The sequence below is a fragment of the Octodon degus genome, unplaced genomic scaffold (genome assembly GCF_000260255.1).
Source record: "Octodon degus isolate 3935 unplaced genomic scaffold, OctDeg1.0 scaffold00047, whole genome shotgun sequence".
NCBI classification, from domain to species: Eukaryota; Metazoa; Chordata; class Mammalia; order Rodentia; family Octodontidae; genus Octodon; species Octodon degus.
Window position 1 is genome coordinate 2,752,581 of NW_004524623.1, and position 21,730 is coordinate 2,774,310.

At 41.8% G+C, this 21,730-nt stretch overlaps 1 protein-coding gene across 2 annotated transcripts in view; it reads right to left on the reverse strand.

Moving 5' to 3' along the window:
• Grip1 (glutamate receptor interacting protein 1) overlaps positions 1 to 21,730 on the reverse strand; it is a 269,779-nt gene that overhangs the window by 13,325 nt on the left and 234,724 nt on the right. For both annotated transcript variants that reach the window (XM_023716318.1, XM_023716316.1), the window contains exons 20-22: positions 14,665 to 14,821; positions 13,873 to 13,984; positions 9,017 to 9,250 (exon numbers count right to left, since the gene is read on the reverse strand). In XM_023716318.1, the coding sequence (XP_023572086.1) occupies positions 9,017 to 9,250; positions 13,873 to 13,984; positions 14,665 to 14,821 (503 nt within the window). The remainder of the gene's footprint in view (positions 1 to 9,016; positions 9,251 to 13,872; positions 13,985 to 14,664; positions 14,822 to 21,730) is intronic.

Genomic DNA, 21,730 nt, shown 5'->3' on the forward strand with positions numbered 1-21,730 from the left:
CTAATCTATCCCTCTGAGAGAGAGAGAGAGAGAGAGAGAGAGAGAGAGAGAGGCATTAACTTATTTAATTGGCACTGGGACTTGAACTCAGGACCTCATGCTTGGTGGGCAGGTGCTGTGCCACTGAGCTGTACTCTTGGCCTGATGAGATGAGTGGCATTTAAATCTACCAATGCCAACTGATGCTAACACACTGAACAAAACATGGGCAATGGGTACTAATCAGAACTCACGAGCAGGTTAACTCAGTAACGTTGAAGATACAGTGACTGGCCGGGACTCCTGGTTTGCCTGAACTTTACACTTGATGTATCTCTACAGAAAATATTCAGTCTGGGATACTAACAAATGGTCTGAAATTCAAAGTAATCTGTTTACTGTAAGAAAATACTTAATTTTAGTAGAAAGCTTATGTCCTCCTGGGAATAGCATAATAACAGTAAATTAACAAAATTAAATTATTTTAAAAACCACATAAAAATAAGAGGCCAGAAATCAGTAACTCAGAAAATGGGAAGTTAGCTGGCTGTTTTTAAAGCAAGCAGGAACAATAAATTTTATCATGTAGCTCTGCTTGCCCTGAGATTCTTAATGGTTACTTTTGATTTATTTCTTATCCAAAATCAATTCTAAGGATTCTGAGCTCTCAGCTTCCCCTACCCCGAGATGAATCCCTTATCTGGGCACTTTCTTACCTGTGATTGCTTCTGATCTCCCAACAACTCTGTACAACAAAATCCTTCTACTAATGGGGTGCTGCACCTGGAAGAGGCTGAGACTTGTCCTCAAAGCATGCACGAACTCGAGGATTCAGTGCTGGAATACCTGACCTCATTTGTCCTGTTCCTTCTACCAAATCATGATTTTATTTTAGAACATGTAATTTTCTAGCTGGTCGGCAGCCTTTTCATTTCCAACTGCCGGGCAAACTAATGGTGAATAATTTATCATGTTTGCTATGTTTTTGTTCTCATTAGAGCCCTCTGGTTTTCCACCAATTCCACATAACCTCCTGGTCTCTGCTCTTGATGACTGCCATCCTGATAGATTGGCATTCTACCCTACCCCATGCCAAACAAGCGTTTTCCTGTAAGTCTCTATTCTGTGCTGATCAGAGGATGTCTCTGGGGAACCTGGACCACGAACAGAACTGTAACTTTTCTGTTCTAAAACAGCCAATGTGCATCTTGGAAATAACATTCTGATCCCAGCTGAATTTCAATCGTTCTTCACCCCTGGCACCCCGACAGAAGTTATGACAAGAGGCAGAAGGGCTCACCAAGATTCAGGTTCAGTCCAACTGTCTTACATTTCTCAGCAAGTCTGTCTCCCTATCTGAACAATGTTTTAAGAGTAAGATCAGAAACTCAATGCTGTTTTCAGCTTTGGTACAAGAAAGCTTTAGCTGAAAAGGCAACACTCTCTGCTTGGATTTTAAGAACGATTGTGTCTAGCATCTTTTTTTTTTTTTTTTTTTTGTACCAGGAATTGTACTCAGGACTTTGTGCTTGCCAGGCAAGCACTTATTCTACTGAGCTATCTTCCCAGCCCCTGTGTCTAGCATCTCAAGTCACAACAAATGACAGCCATCCTGGAAGCAATTCCCAAGCCCTGCCAGCCTCTCTGTGGCTTGTCCTTTGGTCACAGTGGTCTCCAGTACCAAGCCAAAACCTTCTTTACAGAGAGGGTGCTGGCTTTCCTGCAAATAGCCAGGAATTTAGGTTTACCTTTGGCAGACACCACTAGCCAATCCTGTTCATTTAAACCTGACAATTCAAGTAACATCAGCTTTGAGGACAGCCTTGCACTTCCTGGGGGTTTAGAACAATGATACCAACAACAAACCAAGCGGAAGTGATCATGGTTTATGCCACTAGAAACTTATGCATTTAGATATAAATGGGATTAGAAACGCAGCTGTTGCCTCCAGATTGGAGAACCTTCTTAGCAGAGGAGAAAGAAAGACACCGTCTCCTGCTGCTCTCTGACCAGTGAGTGGCATCAAGGGCGAGAAACATGAGGGTCCACAGCTGGGACAGTGGCTCTAAACATGAGTAGGTTAAGGGCTGATTTGGCCCTTGGGTAGCTCAGTCTCTACCCAGGGAGAACCTCAGTTTCAGGAGCTGTGGTGGACTATGGGCTGCTGTCCTGATTGACCCCAGAGCTATTATTTCACATGGAAATGAAGAGGAAGAGTCAGACAAAATTTCCTGAGTTCAAACCAAGCCACAGGCAGGGGTGGTCATCTAGTTGCTGCCAGAATGCACACTGGTCCTCTCTACTTGCTTCAGCTGTTCCCAGGTTGTCCCTGTTCTGAGATCTTTGTTCAGGACTGTGTGTACTTTGGGTCCCATTCTCTCCACTCAAGCCTTTGATTTCTAGCCCCTAGATCACTCTGGCCTGGCTGTTCTCCAGCTCTTAATCTTTTCTGATTCCATCTGCAACTTATAGACCTCCATTTCCTTTAGGCCCACGCTGGTCTCACTGACTTCACAGGCCAACTGGTGGGACACCTGTAGGAACTGTGGCCTCGGCTAACTATTCATGCTAGGGATTGAGGATATCTGACATCACAAAGAGTCGCAGACAAGGAAAGTGCTCTGTAACCCATTTTAGGGATAGATTATTATTTATTTAAGGACTGTGGTCCTGCTGGACAAGGAGTGTGACATAGCAATGTGAAGTAAGAGGCCCAGAGGGCTCTTCTTGAGGAAACTGGACATTAAGCCAACAGCATGACCTTCAGAGAGCTATATCCCTTGTAAAAGAGGATCCTTCAGGGAATGTAAAATTTTGCAACCTACCGATAAATATATTTGGTCATAACAGAGATGCACAAGGATGTCAGGGAGTGACAAATCTCCTCAGGCTAGAGAGTTAAAGGAAAGTTATTGGTATTTCTGAATAGAGATAGTGGATGGTCCTCTACAGATGAGATAAGACAAGGCTCAAAACAGAAAGAAGATGTACCAGGTGCCTGAGGTTTGTCTGAGATGTGAGGACAGTACTGTGTTTGACTTATGACTTCTAGGGCACGGAGCTCAGGTGCAGAGGGGGATGATGACTTGTAGAAAAGTGATAAGATGCAAAGTGAGTTGTATCTGGGGAGATGCAACGTCTGCTCTGCCCCTTAGAAGATCCAGCCTCACAGGCCGTTTTGTCACTGAGCAGCTGGATTCTAATACACAAATCATAATCCATTGCTTTCCCCCTCTTTAAGTAAGCCTTGCCAACCTACTGCCATTCCTCATTACTTAAATAAAAAAACCTTTCTTCACACGAGCCAGTCAGTTACATAAAAATGTCTCTCTTTTTTAAAATTTACAAAAGTATTTCTGAACAGAATCTTGGTCAAGGGAGGCTAATGGAAAGGATATATTTTGAGGATAGCCAGGGGTTGAATGCCATTATTTATCTAAAACCTACAATCTGATTGCCCAATTCTGTGTTTCCCCAGTGAGGGTCCCCCTGTTATTGCCCCTGGAGTCACAGGGAGAGAAAACACTCATCAGACTGGTGTGGTGAGTGCCGGCTGTACCCAGACACATCGATTTCTCCTGTGAAAAGACGCCTTTTCTGGCTTACTTCTCTGCTCCGGCAGCTCTCTGGCAGCTGTCCCGAGCCTGGCTATGTCTGGGTTGCTGAGGATCTCTCATTTCAGAGTCTGTCACATCAGCCGCGGCAAGACTCCCAACCACGGTGACTTCACCAGGAAAAGTGCTATTTGTGAGGTCTCCTCCTGGTAACAGGTAACCCTGTCCCCCTGTTTTGCCAACTGAGAAAATAGGTGCACAGGTCCGTCTGATAACAGAGCCTGTGTTCTCAACAGCTTATCATGCCCTGCCTGCAGAGAGGCAAGCTCGATCTAGCAGACAGTGAGTAGGGCAACACAGAAAGCTGAAACAGGAGCTCAGTATTTAGTGATTCCCACAGTCGACAGCAGCGCGCTGGCTGTCTGGAGAAGGTCTACACCTGGCACTAGAATGTGTGCGATCCCATTGCGAATGCTTAGTGAAGAAGACGGGGTGCACAGGCCGAAGACAGGGATTTTCACTTCAGCTTCCTCCCTTGGGCTGGGTTTGTTTCTGACTTGGGAGAAAACTGCAAAGGAAGCTGGTATTAAGAGCTCACTCTTCTCACGCAGTTAAACAGCTTTCCTGCCTTGCTGAGAGGAAACCCTGGACACCGCAATGGAAACACGACCTTGGTGGGGGAAACGCGGAGGGCCGTGAGACCAGCTGCTCGGGAGTGACACGGATGTCCCAGCACTGTGCCACCAAGAGCTGTACATAAAAGCAGGCACTGAGAAACAATTTAAAAAACCTTCCTGTAAAAGTATAAATAAAAACAGCCAGATAAAACCAAGAAATGGAATCTTCCTAAAAACCAAGAATGACATAGAATAAGGCAATGCCACTACAAATTTTGTTGCTGTTTTTTTTAAAGTTCAAATGCTCTGAATGGAGTACTTCCTTCTCTATGAAGATTCTATTTATTTATTTATTTATTTATTTATGTATTTATTTTTGCTTGAAGGTGTGCAACGAAATAAAGCTAAAATTTATCTCAGAAATAGATTAACTGGACACCAAAGAATATTTAAGCTTCAGCAGGGAAAGAGAGGTTATCAATGAACTGTAGCTAAGATCACAAGCTCCTTATATGCAAAGAGGAAGAATGTGTGGTAAGCAGCGGTGCCAAACAGAATTCATTTTAGGGATAAAATACCGAGCTCTGGGGCCCAGGATGTGGGGCGCATCCTCTCTGGCCTGCCACACGGTTGCTGCCTGTGATTTCACTGAAGCAGAATGATTTCCAGCAGTGAGCAGAGACCTATGGAAGTGATTCTCAATCTTTAGTACTCACAACCAAAGAGGCGCTGCTTGGCACACAACCCCCCAAGGACAGAGGCACAAGTCTTGGTGGGGCTCAGGACCCTACATGGTGACAAGCACCCAGAATAGAAGTCTTCAGAAGTGTACATGCCAAGCCACTGTCTATGGCTGTGGTCCTCAAGCTGTTGGTGGTCACCTGTGACCAAGTCTCTACATCAGCTTCACGCAGTTAGCATTTGAACAGAAGTGAAAGTTAGTGTATATAATGCGGCAAATATTTGGATTCATTCTTATACATGTGTGGGTGTATCTGTACACTGAATTCACGAGTAGAGCACGTTTCAGGCTGTTCATGTGAGTTGAGAAAGTTTGAGAGGCGGCATCCTAAGGGGACCCGGTACCACTTCTCTGGACTCCTTCCCTGCTCCTCCGCCCCCATACTAAGCGCTAAGTCACTCCCGCTGCAGCTTCCACCCATTCTGCACATCTGGATAGAAAGCACAGCTGTTTTTCCGTTTGTTGCTAAGTGTCAGGAACGACAGTTGGTTTTCTGGCTTCAGGATCAAAAGTGGACTCCTTGAAAGCAAAGCCTGCCAAGACCCTGGAGCTTCAGAAACAGGGACGACAGGAACGAACGCAAAGCACGCCACACTAGGGACCATGCACAGGTCTGCAGGGAGAGAAGAATGGAGGGAAAAGAAGGGCAGAAAACGAGCAAACAATGGAGAGTAAAGTGAGAGCAAAAAACTGGTAGATAAGCCAATACTAATTTTTTTTCTGTAGGAAAATATTAGTAGCCCATTGCCAGGAAATGGCATAAGTTTAGCTCCCCACCACCTAATAAAGAGATGGATCCTTATGCACTCCCTTATTCATGTTGTCTTTATCCGAAGTCTAGTGAAAATAACAAGATTTTATAGTCGTTAGCCTGCACATGACCAGATCTGTACTTTTGCCATGTGGCAAACAGCAACGGGTAAGTAACATGAGGTTAGAATGTCACACTGTTCATCTCACCTCGCCTGTCCACTTTTGTCTTTGGAGCTCTTTGGGAATTTCCCTACTGGATCCATTCAGGAAAGTTTGCCAAACGGGCTTTCATGGATGGAAAACCAGCCCTAATTCTGACTGCTGAGCTAAGTGTTCTGACTTGAATTATCTCCAATTAGAAGAAAAGCTATTTTCTTTTTCCCTAGCCTTCCTCTCTGGGCCACTACACCAAGAATACTACCTTTTCTTAAATTTCACCGATGTTTGTGACAGATTGGTAGGATCTCAGAGGGAAGATCACTCAGAATTCCAGTAGCGAGTCACTGGGTTTTCCATGACACCAGCAATCTGTCTGCCCTCAAAGGACACCCACACGCAAGACACAGGCAGTCAGCAGTCTGCTCTGAGGTCACGCTTTTTCTAATTCCCATTTCCTTCCCAACCACTTCAACACTGGAGGGTGCGAAGCAACAAGAACTTTGCACGGCCAATCAGAACAACTGAATTCACTTTCAAAAGACGATACTTGCTACTTGCGCAGAAGTCACTCCAGCAGTTTCAAAACACTGATTACAGGTAACAGATGTAATCCTCAGTTATGTCTTTATTTAATCACACAATCTAGGGAGACTATAATCCTAGGACACTGCTTATATTTTGAATTCTTTTTGGTTGAGGATTAGTTGAGAAGTAAAATGAAGCTACATGAGAAACATACATGTTGTCACTGCGTAGGACAAAGGGACTATAATGAAAAGAGGGAAAAGCATGTTGTTTACCATATAAAGTTGGCCCACATGTGTCTGTGATCTTGTGACCTCGCGTGTAACACGTGGCCACAGAAATCTTCCAGCCAGTCTGCTCTCTGGTATTCACTAGGCCATTAAGTGGATGACATCTTTTTTCCCCTTCTTTTTAACAAGGTCTATTTTCTAGCAGGTCATTTTTTGTTTTTGTTTTTGTTTTTGTTTTTGTTTTTGTTTTTGTTTTTGTATTTTGGGGAAGGGTCTACAGGGTGTTCAGGGTCTTACTACTAGATTGGACTTGTAGCGATCCGCCTGTTTACAGCCTCCCAAGAGCCACCATGCCAAGTCTCAACTGCTGTCTCAGTGTGCCTGGGAGGCCAGGCCTGGCATGGCAGGCCCAGGGATTGAACTCCAGGCCCCTGCACCTACTTGCAGGTGCTTTAATCAGCTGAGCTATTTGGCTCACCCCTCCTTTTTTAAACTTCAGTTATAATAACTTCTACATCCAAATCACTGTCATTATCTTTGCTAAATGCTTTCAGTGAGGGAGAAATGGGGAGACAGGTCCTTTGTATTCCTGGGCCTTCAATAACTGTCCTTTGAGAGACTGCCTCGTTCTGAAGACTGCTTCCTTTGAGGAGATTGCTTTACTTCGGAAGGAAAGAAATGTCTACTTTATACTTCAATTTCCTCAGCCTTTAAATGGAGAAAATAAACACTGATATGAAAGACTACTGTGATGGCTAAAAATATATAGTACGTAGACAGCATCGGCACTCAGTACACAGTGGCACCTTTTCTCCTTGTGGCGGAAGGCGGGTGGCTTATTAAACATGGTCTGCTCTGCTCAGGCAAAAAACAGACGAAGTAGAGAAGGCACAGTTCACAGACCTCTGAGGGAATGAGGTGGGGACAGACTTTTCTTGACACAACCCAATTTGCATCAAATACGATAGAGTCTACAATTCAATCAGCAGGAAGTTCTTAGAGCCTCATGGCATGGGGCAATTTGTACATTAGGATGTGACTTCAAGCAGACACGTCAGTTCATGATAACCGAATAAACAAGTTCACTTGTGGCATGGGGCCAGGCCAGGGTCCCTAAATGCTAAAATGTCATTGCTTTTCTGTAAGTCCCTTATTTCTCCTAGTGCATGGAGCTCCAATGCTAGGCTCTGGTCAGGTAGGAACACCGGCATTCCCTCAGAGCTACCTTCGATAGCACTTTGCACACGCCTCTCTGTACTTGCCTTTCCTTCCTCCACCTTTCCTCTGGATGGTCATCACCTGTGTGTAGAAGACTTTCTTATCCCTTTCACAGTGGACAAAGGTCCACCTTCCATATTCCACGGCTCCCCAGGCTTGCCTCTACCACTGTTCTAATCCATTGTCTTCCCTCTGTCTCCCAGGATGTCTCTGGGCTTGCCTAGGTGTTGGTAACTGCAACACACCTTTTTTGAGTAGACAAATTTGCAGTATGTGTATTATGTAAATGGGTGAAGGTGTGGTGGAAGGAAGAACCTAGGACTGGAACCCAATTTTGCAACAATTTCGTCCTTTTTCTCCAGTGGAAATAAAAGGCTAAATTCTACAGGGTGATTAGGGAAATTGATGTTTTTAAAGGAAAAAGGATAACTGGTCTTTCACCTCCTTTCAACCTTACCTCTGAGTAAGACGAATAACTAATCTCTCTATTTAATAGATTATTCATTACAGGGAGGGTCTTGGTTCTTGTGAAAAGTGGGGTAAGATTGTTATTATACATTCTTATTTGTTAACAAAAAAATGATAGATCTAGAAAACAAAACAAAACAAAACAAAACTGAGGTATCCACCTACTGCTATTTTTCTTGGCTCGCGGTTCTGAAAACATTGTCACTTACACATGTCAGGTGTGAACCTTGTCAGAAGCTCTGGAGTTCAGCTCTGAGTGAAACAGTGGCCTTATCTCACGAAGTGAGAAAACTCTCCTAGTCAGAAGTGGAACATAGCCAGGGTTCACCTGATCCTGGTCCAGGGCATCTAGCTAGTATCTTGGAGAGAAGTTTATGACTTTTGAATAATAACCATCTTCAATAGACCTATACTTAGGTATTAAACCTATATGAAATTTCAAGCTCCTTTTCAAGGAAGCTACGTATACAGGATGCTTAGAAAAATACTTCCTCCTTCTACTGAAGATAGACTTAGGCTTCATGTGATGTTGGAACCAAATTTTTATATGTTCTTTGGTTATAAACATATTTTTGGTAGGAACACTGCTTAAAAGTCAGTCTGTTTTCTTGGGATCAAGACTGAGAAACAAAGACTGAGGACCTACCTTAAAGCTCTGGCCTCTCCCCTGCCAGGTCCCACAGGGGCAGCTCCACAGCAGGTTTACATCAAAGCACTCAAGAGTCACAGAATGGCTGTGATCTGACTGTGAAGAGCAGAAAGCTTACTAACCTTGTGCAGCTCCACAGGAGTTGGGGACATTATCTCTTTTATTTCTTGCTTCATTTTTCTCAGGGTTACCGACTTTCTGCCCACGTCAGAGGGCAGAGTGTTGCTCCGAGTTGTTTGGCTGTAGTGTGGCCGCGAGCTGCTCCGTTCCTGGAAGCTGGCCTGTCGCCCCAGCTGACTGCGAGGTGTTGGAGCCTCATGATTCAAACTCATAGTGCTCCCCGACATGATTGTTGCCTGTGGCATTGACAATTTTCAGAGACAATTAAGCCACAAGTAAGGAAAAAGTTTGGTTGCTCAACATTAAGCACAATTCTCCTTCTGCTCAGTCAAAAACAGTCTCTTCGGGGCATAACCAAAGGCTGGAAAATGGACATGCTAATTGAACTGTGAAAATCTGGAAAATGCTTTGCAAGAGACATTGGTAAGTGCACGTCTCAAATCCAATGTAAGTACTTAAGCTCCTGAGTTTATTTAATCAAATACCACCCCTAGCAGTTTGGACACACATTTGCTTACTGCAAACTATTTTCAAGCATTAACTTTCTACTGAGTGGTCTCTACCCAATGGGATTAATCCCAATACATCTTACAGAAATGAGTAAGGAACTTTTCAATGGAGGTCTGGTTGACTCTGTTTGCAATGCCTCCTCTGTCTCCGACTAGAGCTGAAAATGGGTTAGACTGGGACTGTGGATACAGAGGCGAGGGGCTTTCTTCAAGTTTCTTGCCTCCCATTCTGTATTATCTTCCCTTTGGCTAAGTAGCTTGCCCTACAAGCTTGTAAGGCAGGTGGGTTTTCATTTCTTTTGGTATGAATCAGTGTTTCTTAAAAACGGTCTTTGCATAAGATCTTCAGAGAGGTTAAGAATAGTTATTTCTTATGTGATTGGATTCAACCCTTTGCTCAAAAGTTATGAGGTTCACATTGTATTTCACCAGCAAATTGGGAAGTCTGTTCAGTTTTGAGTACATTTCCTGCATAATACATAGGCAGTGGCAAGATTAGATCCCAAAGATAACCGAATTTCAGAAGTGGAACAAAAGAGGATTTGAACTCAGTATGCTGGTGATGTTCCACTTCTTAAGTTAGAGGACGCTAAGATTCTAAAACCATGACCATAACCGGCTCTGAGATGATGGTCACATAAAGCTAGACTAGAATTGGTAACTCCTGAAAGCACAGGAATAGAAAACATACTTCATATGCCTGTGACTGCCTAACCATGACTTAGTCATGATTCCACGAGGTAGGCCTCTCATTACTCCTCTACATTTGGGGAGACTTAGGCAAAAAGCCTCAGACTTAAAGTTACAACTGAGTATAGGGCACTCTCTAAAATGATTTAGGGAAATTAATAATGTTGCAAAGTGAGCAGTATTTTAATCTGTCATCTAAGATATCACAGTTCAAAAATTCATCTAATGTCAAGCTATACTTGCATTACTAACACAATTTTTTTGGAGTAATAACCAAGTATTGCCTCATATGTACATATGACTAACAACTGTTGAAAGAAACCAAAGCAAACTAACCAAGGGGCCAGGGATACAGCTCAGTGGTGCAATGCCTGCCTAGCAAGTGGGAGGTCCTCAATCTGATTCCTGTTACACACACACACAAGCACACACACGCGTGTGCAAATTAATTAATATTATGAATAGATTTGTTCTCACTGATAATTTTGAAAAAGAAAATTATAACTGTATAAGAAAATACCTTCTATGCTGTATATATGTATATATATTATATCTAGAATATCATCTAATACTTAAATGTCCCTCTATGATGGGCATTACAATCATCTCGCAATTGTTCAAATAAGGATAGAGATGCTTGAGTGAGTTTAGCAACCTGCCGAAGAGCCTGAGTTTAGAATATTAGTCCTTGAACCTAGCTGCATCTCTTCTCATTCCAACATTAATAGAACTATATGAAATTCCTTTCTTTGTAGGCACAAAGGCCTGTAACACGTATACACATGTAGGTATCCATATTGTGGTTTGTTTCAGGTAGATACCCTTTGTGAGGTTATCATGGCCTTCCTGTGCCCACCTGCACTGGTGTTGGGGGACATCCTGTATGTTCCAGTACTGACACGAATTACTTCTACACTTCGTCTACAGCCTAAGTGACAGTGCCCAGAGACTGTCTTCCTGGTGACCATCCATTCGTTGCTCTCTCCTACTTAGACAGTCTGCCTTGGCATACATCTGCTTTGTTTGTTTGTTTTACATTCTTTTTCATGGAAAGTCAGAAACGTGTTGGAAGTAAAACACTTAATCACTACAGTAGGGAGATGACAGTCTTGCTTTGATGAGTCCCAGCTGCTACAGCACAAGGTACAAGTGGATTTACAAAGAGCTCGGATGGAAGAAATGAGATATTATCAACAGTCCCTTAGTGTAAGTTTTCAAAACATAGGTTGATTGCTTTGTTTAAAGTGAACTTCAAGTGAATTAGGAACATCTAAAAAGGAATATAAAAATTAACACACAAATATAATTTAGGCTCTGACAGTTAAACCTTCTTCCTCTATTATATTAAATAAAAAATAGTTAAGGCAGTGTTCATTAATCAAGTAATGGAAAACATAATAATAGCTAATTTTTATGGAACACGTTATTGAAATTTATTAAGTGCCATGTTCTTATTTAATTGCTATATAAGTATTAATTATCATTCATATATTTTATAGAAGAAATATCTGATAAGAGGTTAAAAACTTGCTCAAGGTCTTGGTTTTAATTTTCTCCTTTGTTAATGCTATACGTCTTTTCAGTTTCCAAGTTGAGCCTACATATTGCTAGCAACAGGGAAAATGATTAATAAATTAATTAATTTTCATTTCAACTGTAATTCTTCATCTCAGCTAATATGTATTTATAAATGTTATAGGGGCTCTAACTTTTAATACTGGATATAAATTTCATTGGCAGGAATCTAGTTCCAATAATATTTTTTGCCTAACAGCATTTCTAATCAAGGGCCTAGAGTTCGTTTAACCTAATAGATGAATATTCTTTGTGATTAAAATATAACCATCACTGTGATTTATGAATTTGCCAGATCTTTTGTCCTACCTGAAGATTTCTCTTTGACCTGTAAACTCAGTTCATTTCCTTTCTACATTTATAATTTTAAGAGTCACATCCGCATGGAGTTATGTGAGAGCAAATTTATAGGGTGTCACAGTGAGTTTTCATGCTACAATGCTTTCATGAGGTAGCTCAATTTCCAGGTGAAAATGCAACTTTATCATAGTACTTTTCTTTTTGGCATGAGGCACTGAACCCAGGCCTCCATGCACGCCAGGCAACTGCTTTCCCATGGAGCCCACCCCTTTTTAAAAGTCTTACGGGGAGACAAGGTTTCATGAAATGACGCAGACTGGACCCTCACTGCAATCTTTCTGCCTCAGCCGGTGTTTGATCATCTGGAATTATAGGCTTGGGCCACTGTGCGCAGTTCATGCTATTTTTTGGTATCAGATTCTTTTTGCCTAATGTAAAAGAAGATATGGAAAGACCAGTTTTTCAAAAGAAAAGCACTGAAACACAAAGGCATGTGAGCCAAAATAGGCCTTCAAAAACTAAGGTAGAGCCAAGAATTGTAAATTGTGCTCCTAGCTCGGTAGGTATGGGCCACTCTTACTCAATCTGCCTAACAGGAGGTGGTAAAAGTTTAAATAAACCAGTGATACTTAAGATTCTGCTGTTTTTGAAAGTTGTACAAAAAGGAATCAATTGCTGACATCTTAATTTATTTAAATTTTATAGGATTATCCATGTCCAGATCCTTCAGCTATGCTCTGAAGTTAAAATTCATGCCAGGTAATACTATGATGTTCATAAATTTGAACTAATATTGTTCTTCAGAACTGTCTTTGCAGAGTCACAAACATTAAATTCACATAAGATATCCACACATGCAACTGAGAAGCAAAAAGAATATAAAGATGAATAATCATTTTCGAATCGCAAGAGTTTCACCCAGGTATGCCATTCACATTCCTTATGGTGACTTGGGGACCTCATATGACACCAAAATAAAAATGAGACTTTTGCCACTTTACTTTTTACAGCTCGGAAAATTCAAAAGAACATAAAAGGAAATAGTCTAGGACCTCCCAGACTAAAGTGCGAATACTGCCAGCAAATTCATTGCTTTGATTAAAGAATTCACCAGGAGTTCAGCTGGTCCACTCCATCTCATTGTCTCCAATTCACATGAAGGGAATAAGGAATCAGGATTTGTAATTAATAGGAAAGTACTATGCAATGTTTTGCCTGCTTATCAGAGACTGGCCTTTTGCACCAGCTGCATTGTCATCCACTTTAAAGGCAAACTAAAATAAAAATACAATTTCCTCTTATGTTCCTCTTAAAGATCAAATTAATTTCTATACCAGGTAAAATGAACACATGCCAAAGAAACCTTTCTAAAGCAACTAAGAGGATGAGATGCACCACTGCTGGGGAACTCAGCGCACTCCTTAGCGCTTTGGTGGAAGACGGGGATAGTCAGGGTTAGCGGGAGCGATGGCAAAAGCCACAAGTCAGTAAGCTTGGGGTGGGAATGGGGAATAGTACTTTCAACGGCACTAGATAAAATCAAATTGCTGTCCAGGAGGCAAGGGGCAGGGAAGGCAGCTTCACAAGCAAAAATATAAACATAAAGGGTAGCTACCAAGAGAGTCATGTTTCTCAAAGACACACGCCTGTCAGCTTTCTCCTGTGGAAAGGGGTTAAAGCTTTTAAATGAACTGATGTGATCAATGCAAACGTAAAAGGACCAAAAAAAAAAAAAAAAAAAAAAAATGAATGTAGAAACCAGAAAGGTATGTAAAGGTGGTTACCTCAAGCTCCCGCAGAATTCCTGACTGGCCACAGGTTTCTAGATCCTCCAGCGCCTGAGACCAGAAGTTCTCCTCTTGCTCGGCCTCTGCACTGTCCGAAGTTCCTGCAAAACTGGCATCAAGAAGCACAGTCTGAGTTAAGGACTCAAATGTGACTCCCTCCCAGTATCCAGAATCTCTCTCTTGTTCATCTTCTACAAAGGAGAGAAAGACATTCACTCTGGATCTGTCTTTCATCCGGATGCGGATCATTTACGAAATGTCACGAGGGATGAAAGGCGGGTCTATCCACCATCCTACTGACTCAGTTTCAGGTGACTCATGACTACTGCTGGGCGCGCTGCAGCAACATGGCTGGGCTGTGATGGAAGGTAGTGTGAAAATACATCTCATCTGCTCAACTACAGGGAAGTAAAAATCTCTTAGAGGAAAAATGTTGTCCTCACTTATTACAAAGAATATTATAAATACATGAAGTGCTATCACTTTTCATAAGTCTCCTTAAAACATCTGGAGAGCAAAATGGTAAGTATACGTCTTCATTAAAAATTGGGGACTCTTGATGTATTAAAAAAAAAAAAAAAGGCAGAAGGAGCTGGCTGTTACAAAGTGAGCACTTTCCCCCAGGCCACCACTGCTGCATTATGGGAAGCCTGGCTCTTTCCTGTTGTGATGTGGTACCAGGCTATCACTGGTTAGGCATGATCGCCATGGATGATTATGGTGGCTTCAAGAACTATGCTGACCACACGTAGTCACCTTGGACACGGCAGCAGCAGATGGAAACCTTACCCACTGGCTGTGGACCGGTCCCAGTCTTCATTACTCAGCCCTACATCCGGGTAAGTCTGGCTTCGTGGCTTGGGGATTGGGGACAAGCTGCCTCTCTGCTTCGGACTCCTCCAGTCATAGGTATTGAAATTGTACCCTGGGGCTTGAAAACCGGTGCCTAAAACATAAACAAAGTGTTAGGACTGGGCTTGAAGATAATGATATACACTGAGAAATGTTGCTGTTGGCTGGTAGAGGGGTCAAATCGCAACAGCATCGACAACAAAACCACAAATGTGTATAGTGGGTGGTTATCATGCACCAGGATTTCACTAGATGTTACATGTGTGTCATTTATTTATTCTTCATAACCAACTCGGAAAGTAGGTGACATTACCATTTGCATTTTACAGGTGATGCTAAAGTCTTGTAACAATGGTTCCAATACCTAAGGCTATTTACAAACTGTCCTTGGGCTTCAAGTTACACTGTAAGAGAGTCAGTTTTTCACTACTCAAGTTCCAAATGCACTTAGACTCCAGGCTGATGCAGCTGACACAGGGCCAGGGGCTGAGACTGCCGATCTCCCTTCTCACTTCCCACTGCACAACGGCAGTCTCGCCACATTACAAGTGAAAGACACATTTCTCATCCACGCCAAACCTCTAAAGGAGCTTGGCCCTGCAATATAAAGTATCAGCTGCCAGATCAAGGGATAATTTGGGAGAAAGACTTGCTCCTATGAGGAAGCCTGTAAAAACCAGGGTTTTATTTCAACTAGGAGATACATGACAAAGTCTCCTTCTCCCTTTTCTTTTCCCTCTTTGTCTCGGTCTTTCTATGTCTGTCTGTCTTTCTTTCTGTGTGTCTGATTCTCTCTCTCTCTCTCTCTCTCTCTCTCTCTCTCGGATGTATCAGAGCAAGGAGGCTGATGAATTATTATGTTTATTTCAACTTCAAAATGAAGACTGACTTTTTCTGACAGCGAGCTAAGTGTGATTAGCTTGATGGGTTAACAGGAATGGCTTTGTCAATTAGGTCACATACACAATGGACATTTTCTATGAGTCTAAGCTCAATCCATGGCACAAGACTTTAACAGAAACATACTTAAAATACATTTCAAATGGACACTGAATGTGGGTAACCACGCACATTCTCTTAACAAAAATTTGCATATGCAAATGATGCAGACCAAACCAACGGCTGCATTCTTGCTTGTTTGCATTTGTTCTGCCTCTGTTCATGTTGTGGAAAATAAAACTCTAGTTACACGCTTCAGTTCTATTATCTTTTCAACATTTATAAAAATGTATTAGGTTTCACTACACTATATTTTTCAAGGCAGAACTATGAAGACATTTGTTTTGCATACAGTTAGCTAAATTTTATTTTAATAAATCTCTAAATCTGCTTCATGTGCCAAACAAAGTAGAAATTACATTCAATGCGAGTATTTAATTTTGAAAAGAAAAAAAATTAGAAAATGACTTTAAATATATGATAGAATATGCAGTCTTTCAAAATTTGGGGGGCTCAAGTGGGAGATCGGAGGTTTGGTTACAGGCTGGATTCCAGAACCATCACACATTGCTTCACTCATCCCGGAAGGCTGTGATGTGTACGTGTGTATTTATATGTGAACTGGACTGCTACACAATACCTATTTCTCACTGGGTTTAAAGCACTTACTATGGTGTCTCAGTTACTTTTCTCTCGTTGCTGGGACAAACACCCAACACTCAAAATAAAGGAAAGAAAGGTTTATTTAGCTCACAGTTCCTGGGGCTTTCAGTCCATACTCAGCTGGCTCCAAGGCAGAGCAGCACATAACAGAGAGCAGCCTTTCATGGCGACAGCAAAGAGCAAGAGCAGAAGGGGTGTGAGGCAGCTAGCTAGTCTTTCTCCTCTCCTTACAGTGCAAATTACCTGCCCCAGGGCAGGGGCAGCACCACACCCGCAATAATCAATCACAGTCTCCAGAAGCCACTGCTCGAGGCTTTGGGGGGACATCTATACACAAACCATAACATACAGCAATGAGTTTGGTTTCCTATTTTTGGATATATTTTAAAGGCCTGATCACATCAGATAACTCTGTCTCCATGACACATCTGGTTTATCCTCTCCACTTAGTCTTTCTCCATTTGTTATGGACCTTATTACACCATGTCACCCTGGCTACTAGATTCCAGAGAAAACAGGCATTCCCTGGGATCATGCTCTCTGATCATAATAAGTCAACCTCAAGAAATCAGGGCAAAACCCACCACTAGATGATGGAAATACCTGTTTTAGGATAGCAAGGAGCAGAAGGTCTTGGGGGCAGAGGAAATAACTGTAGTTCAACAGCTCTTTCTTTTTTTCTCAGATAACTCTAAGAGAAAGATTAGCCGTATGGGAAGATGTCTTATCTGATAAATGTGCAGTTTTCTGTCAAAAGGCTTGAATTCAGGAAATAAATGAGAATCTTCTATTGAAAAGGAGTGACTGGCTAATACTAGACTTTATCCTGGCTTTCTCTGATGTGCTACTGATTTTCTCCCTCTAAACCAAACTGTGCAACTCCAGCTATGTGAGGCCTCGCTTCTTCTGGTTTAAAAAGAATTAAGGGGAGTTGATGCTTCACTTTCATCAATGGCTTTGACCTTTTTGTGTTTGTTTTTTGAGACAGTGTCTCTTTATGTGGTCCAAGCTGGCCTCAAACTTGCAGCAATCCTCTTGCCTAAGCCTCCCAAGTGCTGGGATTACAGCCACGCACCATCACACCTTGCTGACAAACTTTTTAAAAGCCAAATGTTGAGTGGTGGTGTCCTCCTAGGTGGGTGTCCTTTTCTTTTTTCCATAATTTTATTGAGAAACAAATAGCAATGAGACAGTTTCAAAAGGTGTCCTTTTCTGATGACCATTAATCCGTATGACCATCAAATTCCCTGGGAAAATTTCAATATGATTTAGACTGAAAAGACTAACTTTTAAATTTTCTTCCCTAGCATTGTTTCTCAGTAGTTCCTGGTGATGTAGTCAAGAGCCTAAGGCTGTGGTGAAGCCAGTGTGCAGCACCACTGCTAGGCAGATGCTGACCAGCAGGCGTGTGCATTCGTAACAAGGATGCCTCGACTTTTTTTTCCAAAGGAAGGAGAGTTTATTTCTGCTCAGTTTATAGAGGTTTCATTCTGTAATCCGCTGGCTTCAAGACAGGGTGGCACATGGCAGCGAGGCACTATAGAGGAGAAGCAGTTATGCAAGGCAGAAAATGGCAAAAACAGTAAGCTTATACTAAGTCTCTTTCTGTCCCTCATATTTTGTTGGGGCTACCCACCCTTAAAGTGGGTAGCCCTCACACCCTTAATCCTAGTGCCCTTAATCCTAGCAGTGCACCATGAATGAATCCCAGCATCATTCCCTAGATCCAGCTACCTCTGAAGTAGTCCTCTTTATGATTCCATGTGACTTGGGGGGGGGGTTATTTAGACACAAACCATAAGTATATGCCACATTTTCTTTATTCATCTTCTCTCTCTCTCTCCCCCCTTACTTCTTCCTCCTCCTCCTCTTCCTCCTCCTCCTCCTCCTCCGTTTATCTCCCTACTCCTTCTCTCTCTGTTCCTGGAGACCTGAAAGTTGAATCCAAAATATTTGTACTGAGCTATATCCCTGGCTTCTCTAAATTAAAAAAAAAAAGACCTTGAGTCACTGTCACACTAAGTTGCTAAATTTCTCCAGAAGGGCTTAAATTTATGACCCCCCCCCCACCTCAGTATCCGAGTGCTTGGATTCCAGAAGTACATCACCTTGTGGCTCTTCATCTTTTGATGTACACTTAATTTCTTTCCTTGTTTTAGTTATTGTGAATAATTTCACCATGATGATTGTATACAGCACCCACTTGACTCCTACTTTAAATTCTTTTAGGAGAGGAACTGCTATGTCATATGGTAATTCTAAGTCTAACTTTTCTAGAACCTTCCAAAGTTTCCCAGGTGCCATGCCACTTTATAATTCCACCAGCAATGTATTTTCTTCACATTTATAGATTAATTTCATTGGATATAAATAGCATTCTGGGGTGGTGGCATTTTTTTTTTTGCCCTTTCCAATAATACTTTAGCATTTTATTTCATTCTTCCTTCCTGTTAGTGTGTAATTATTATCCTTGTTCTTCTTTTATTGAGAAATAAATATGAATGAGACAGTTTCACAGCTGATTAATAGGACAGTTTTGATAATCAATACACTGTAAATTGTTATCTTCTTAGTGGTTATCCATAGTACAAGAAGCAGACAGGACATTCTGTCCAAACATTGTTAGTACACCTCTTTTTTCTTATTGAATTAAGTGAAAGTAAATTTATCCTATTTTGTATATATAAATACAAAATGAACTTTCCTTTGTATCCTTTTTTATTGTCTGTCAGAGGTGAATATTCCATTGGCATCTAAATACTATAGGTGTTTGAATTCAACTAAACAATCTAACACTGTCTAGCAGTCTATAATATTAGTGGGTTATCCTCAGAAGTTATTGACTTGGGCCTTTTAGAGCTCATTGTATTAATATGGCTTTACTTTATATACCTCGTTTTTATACTTTTCTGCTGGATGGTTAAGACCAAGATATGGCAAGACCCATACATCAAGAAATGTAACTTTTGTATCTGATAAGGTCAGCCAAGTACTGTCAGGATTTATCCTGTAGCCCTGTACCGCCTTTTGTACATCCTTTTGTCAGGGTCAGACATGAGGATGAGTCATGGCCATTGCTTGACCAATTTGCTCTCTGTGAAAGCTCGAGAAAATGTTTTTTCTCTCAATGTGACTCTCCCCAGGCACACTATACTTCATCTAACACATTCCTCTGTGGCTCCATAATCTTCTTGATCAGAAAAATTTGAAGCACAACTGAGTTACCTGTTGTTACAGTACAGGTTCTCCTATGTCCCGAGTCTTCACTGACCTTGAAAGGCTAGGGCCAAAATGTTGGCTAACCATGCAGCCCTTCCTTTTCTCCAATTTTGATCTGCTAACTTAGGTTGTTAACCCTCCAGAAGAGAAGCTAATTATTAACCTGCAATATATGCAGTTCGGTTTACCCTATCTGTCGAGATATCAAACATCTTTGGCATATCATGGAACAGGTATTTTGATGGACCTGTTCCATGATATGCCAAAATGTTTGATATTTAGATGCCTAGTCTTAAGTACTGCAAAATGATTACTTAGTATCACAAACCAGATAAAGCAAAGGGGATACAGTTCAAATTTTTTGCTAAAGTATAGATTTAGAAGACTTGGATCTGGTTCCAGCACTTCCCTAATTCTCATGATATGCTGACCTAAAAATCAAAACAGGACAAGACAGAGGTTCAAGTCTCAGCTTTGCGACTCCCTGGACATCCTGGACTAGAGACCTTCAGAGCAAAATGAAGATAAGGACATATACCTTCCTGGGATGATATAAGAACTTAAGGAAAATAAACATACATAACACCCTTATGAACATGCCTAGAACTCTAGGAGGTTTCAGTGATCACAGATGCCCATTGGTATTTACATACTAAGCCCTTCAGCATCTCCAGATGTTTCCTTATCTAAGAAGGGAGACTAGGGAAGGAGGTGTGCCCAGCATTATACAATGAACATGTGGGAGGGGGGTCTTTTATGGGTTACTGTCATCGAGGGACTCACATGTATAGATAAATAAAGCCAGGTTCTGCCCCCAAAGCTTAGAATAGGAATGGGGGAAAGAGCATGAGAACTAGACCTAGAGTTCCAATAGCCTCTGGAAGTCTTATCCTTTCAATTTGAATACAATAACCTGGAAGAACAGAGAACTGTTTGGGGTTAGGATGCCATGAAAGGTGACACATAAGCTGGGAGTGAGGTAATACCTTAACATTTACTGGGTGGAGACGCTTGCCAAGCAGGAGAGTGGGACTGGCCAAGGTGCAGTCCCGGTAATGCTCCCCAGCCTCAACTTCCTCACTGGCTTCTTGGTCTACTCCCCAGGAGGGCAGAGAACTCAGGAATACCCTGTCCTTCTCACCAGCTGCATGTGTGCCTCTGCCCTTCTGGAGTGAAGGGACTTGACTATCTGGCCAGTTTTGGCAAAGAGCACGGGCTTGAGCATTCAGCCCCTTCCTGACTTTCTCTGGGCTCATTTTCTCCAAGAGTGGATCCCCGAGGATGCAAATCATGTGCTAAGCAGTCAGGCAGAAATATTAAAAATATTGATCCTTAATAAGATGGTGGAGTTACATATTGATACTGAAGTGCCAAGATCTTTACAGTTTAAATCACTATACTTTTAGGAAAAAAAGCTCTGTTCAGCAGACCTAAATCCAGCAGAGCTTGCTCCCTGAGCACTGACTTCTCCTCACTTAAGTCCGAATGTCTATGCTTAGGTTGGGATTGGAGAATAATTCTGATTTTGGCTGCTGATCAATCTAATTTTTCTAGAAAAAAAATGAATTCAGGTATTTTAATTCGTAGCAAACTCCACTTTCTATTTATGAGCAGATTGAGATGATAAGAGAAGGGTGGATTAATCTATCCAGATACCTAAGCTATCAAGGTACCAAGGAGCAATGCCTTCTCAGAGATGGTGAGTGACAAGTTCAGGGTACATAGAGTCACGGATGCTGCATGGAAGGCTAGAATACAAAGGAGCTTGCATTTTTTTTTTTTTTTTTGACAGGGTCTCACTAGGCATTCCAGACTGGCCTTGAACCTGCTTATGTAGCCCAGGCTGGCCTCATACTCATGGCAACCCTCCTGCCTCAGCTTCCTGAGTGTTGGGAATCAGGTGTGCACCACCATGTACGGCAGGATCCTGTGCTTTAAACGAAGGCCCTATCATTCATCTTGTAAAAATGGAGAGCGAGCAAAAGAGGTTTCTTCTTTGAAGTATTAGGAAAAAAATCAACTGTCAGAGATGTAATTGAACTTTGTTGTTACTGAATGGCAATGTAAGCACATGAAATGATAATATATGTGTGACATTGGAGACTACATTCTCAATTAAAATTAAAAAACTAATTGAAAACATTCTTTTTTAAAGGAACATGTCCTAAGTAATTTCTTTGGA